Genomic DNA, 2992 nt, shown 5'->3' with positions numbered 1-2992 from the left:
TGGATTCAAACAGCTTCTATTCAATTATAGTGAAATTCAGATGTGTAATAAAAGGCTTCTAACTAATGTGATAAATACAAAATGCTACAAAAGAAATGACAATCATTTTTTTTACCCAGCTAAATATTTCATATTCAACTTAGTTCAATAATTATACCTAATTTTTTTAAAATCTTGTAGCTATTAAAATTAACGACGTCAGTAAAATGCTGAATTACTATCACGCAAGTATATAAAAATGATGTAAAGAAAAACAACTACAGCTAACATCACGCAAGCACGCTTGTCTTCAAATTCATGCAACCCCTATAACAATAAAAAAAATTGTTCACTTTCTCAAACTTTCAACCCAAGCACGCTTGTCCTCATCACTCATCAGAAGAAACATTTGACGCCTCACCTTCAACACAAACTGATCTTGCGCTGTAAAGAATAAATACCACAGTAGTCCCTCCGTTTTAGACAGTGCAGCCATGCAGTCTTCAATATTATCGTTCGAAATATTTGCCAGCCTCCGAGTTTTGGCTTCACTGCAAGCGGTTATGGCATCAATGCATTTATCAACTCGCTTCAAACGATCACTTTGCCCCCCTTTTCGCTGCCGACCTCTTGTTGCTGTTGGAATTTGCTTGGGCTCGGATGCGAGTGGATTACCAGTAGCCATTGCAGGATAGCTTACATCAATGTCATCATTGTCATTATTGGAGACAGGAGGCATGGTAGAAGAACGGGCATGGCTACTAGTGGCCACAGAAGATGAGAACATCTCAGTACATAAATCGAAATGAGGAAGACCCTTCTTTTTCAAGTCAGACTCTCTCGGATTTACCTGCATAATCAGTCACACTTTAATTAATTGACGTATGTCAAGAAATGATGAATAGATTTATCAACATAATAGGAGAAATGTAAAACAATTACCGCGATCCATTCAGCCCAACGATCCTCTGATGCAGTCACGGTGCATGTTGTTGGGTCCCAACCAAAACCAGTCCGTTTGTACACCAAATCGAAAAACTTACGCCAAAGCATTCGAAGCCTGTTAGCCTTACCTTTAAGCTGCGCAACTGTGTATTGTGTGTTATTACGTTGGGACAATTCAATCCCGATCTCACGCCAAATTTGCTCACTAAATGTTTATGAGAGAAGGTGTCCTTTCTTGTAATGCTCATACATTAATTCAATGAGCAGAGACACCTGTGGCATATCCTACCAAGCATCGTCAGCCCCTGACTTTGGATCCGAAGACGTATTACATGCCTCCTTCCCCTTTGGACTCATCTACCATGTAAGTTAAAGTCACGACGTAAGTAAAAATATCTAAAGTATTAATCATAACTCATAACTTCACATTTGTAAACTCATATCTAAAGTCACGACGTAAGTAAAAATATCTAAAGTATCAATCTAATTACACATAAACTTCATATAATTTGAGAATATATTATATTACATCTAGTCTGGCACGACAATTACATGATTGATTATCAAATAATTGATTATGAAAGATGTGTATTTAATTGTAAGCTAAATTCCAAAACTAACATCCTTCTTATGTCAAGAATTCTACCAAGTATTAAATCAAAACATAATTAGTGAAGTATTAAAAATCAAAAAAGGAGTGATTTTCATGAAAATAAAATTATAGTTAAGATGAGCTTCATTAAGTGATGAGCAGGTCGAAAATGTCTATTTCATAGAACAATTAATTCACAGCCAAGTACCATTCTCAGAGATGTCTAATCTCTACTAGTTGATACAATCCTCTAGTGCACCTGGACCTAAACAATAATTTGGACATTTTTTGTTCAAAACTAAAGCAGTTGTTACGGCAGGAAGCAGTGTTTCATCCATTTTCTAATTTATGGGGGGGTTTGTAAGCTCTTTGTTGTTTTACCCTAGTCGTGCTAGTTTTAATCGTCTGTTTTCTCATGGATCAGGTCCAGAATTACAGCCCTACCCCATCGATCAACAACAACATCAATGTGAGTTGCTATTTATTCTTAGTTTGTACATTATTGGTGTGCTGTTTGATGGTTGTGCAACTTTGCATGAAATTGGAATGGAGGACGTTTGAACCATGATTTCCAATAACATTTGACAGACTATATGCATCTGTGGAACACCCCCTGCCCCTCTCTCGTCCTTCCTAATTTTTTACTTGTAGAGAATATGCTATTAATCTATGGTCTTAATGTTATCTAAATGTGATTTTGGTATAACTTAATTCACAAAATAATCACGAGAAAAGGGGCGAAAGGGTATAAGAAATTGCATTTATTTACCAACAAAAAAAAAATTACAAGTCTGCTTAATCGCAGCCGAAAACAGGCACTAATCTGCTACATGAAGTTTGGGCTTCAGCTGAACACTACTAATGGAGAAGAAAATTCCTATCAGCTTCTTTCACTACTGCAGATTTCATATTTTTGTTTCTACACTGAAGAAAACAGCATAAACAGACGGACCTCGGTACAGAGCTCACCTTAGTTCGAGTGCCGCGCTTTCTCTTCCAGCAAATGACTTCGTTGTTCGAACCACACGACTCGACGTTCGTAAAAAAAGGATGGATCTGTGGGTGAGTTTCAGGGGAAGAGGAAGGAGGAAGAGAGCTGGTTTTGTTTGAGAAGTCCATTGAAAGGACTGGTTGAGAGAGAAAACCAATTTTAATTGATGGGAAAGAAGCAAATAGTGGCTGACAAGAAAAGACAACTATGATAAGCCTATTTGACCGATTAAATTTGAAATTGAGAATTGAATTGGGAATGCATTCTCACTAAAAAAAGGTACAAAACAAAAAAATTTCCACATTCTCAAATAGTGAAAAGTGGGAAAAATCCCATTGAAAACACAACCAAACCAGCCCTTAGTCTCCCGAGTCCATACAGGTACAATCCTTCTATCTACCGTCTCCTAATCTTAGTCTAGGGTATGAAATTGGGATCGGTTCCCATCCTGGACTAGGCGTCTATGCTTAACACTTGAGTTACAC

General features: G+C 37.2%; 1 protein-coding gene across 1 annotated transcript; it reads right to left on the bottom strand.

Annotated features, from left to right (window-relative positions):
- Positions 1–328: 328 nt before the first annotated feature.
- LOC148786882 (uncharacterized) lies at positions 329–1032 on the bottom strand. Its single transcript, XM_088884998.1, has 2 exons — positions 922–1032; positions 329–829 (listed from the first exon to the last, which is right to left on the bottom strand). Exons 1-2 carry the CDS (start codon positions 1030–1032, stop codon positions 329–331), a joined length of 612 nt encoding a protein of 203 aa, XP_088741124.1.
- Positions 1033–2992: the final 1960 nt, after the last annotated feature.

Source organism: Sesamum indicum, linkage group LG9 (assembly GCF_026168435.1).
Source record: "Sesamum indicum cultivar Baizhima isolate 11 linkage group LG9, ASM2616843v1, whole genome shotgun sequence".
Classification (NCBI taxonomy): Eukaryota; Viridiplantae; Streptophyta; class Magnoliopsida; order Lamiales; family Pedaliaceae; genus Sesamum; species Sesamum indicum.
This window is presented reverse-complemented; position numbering and strand designations above follow the sequence as displayed.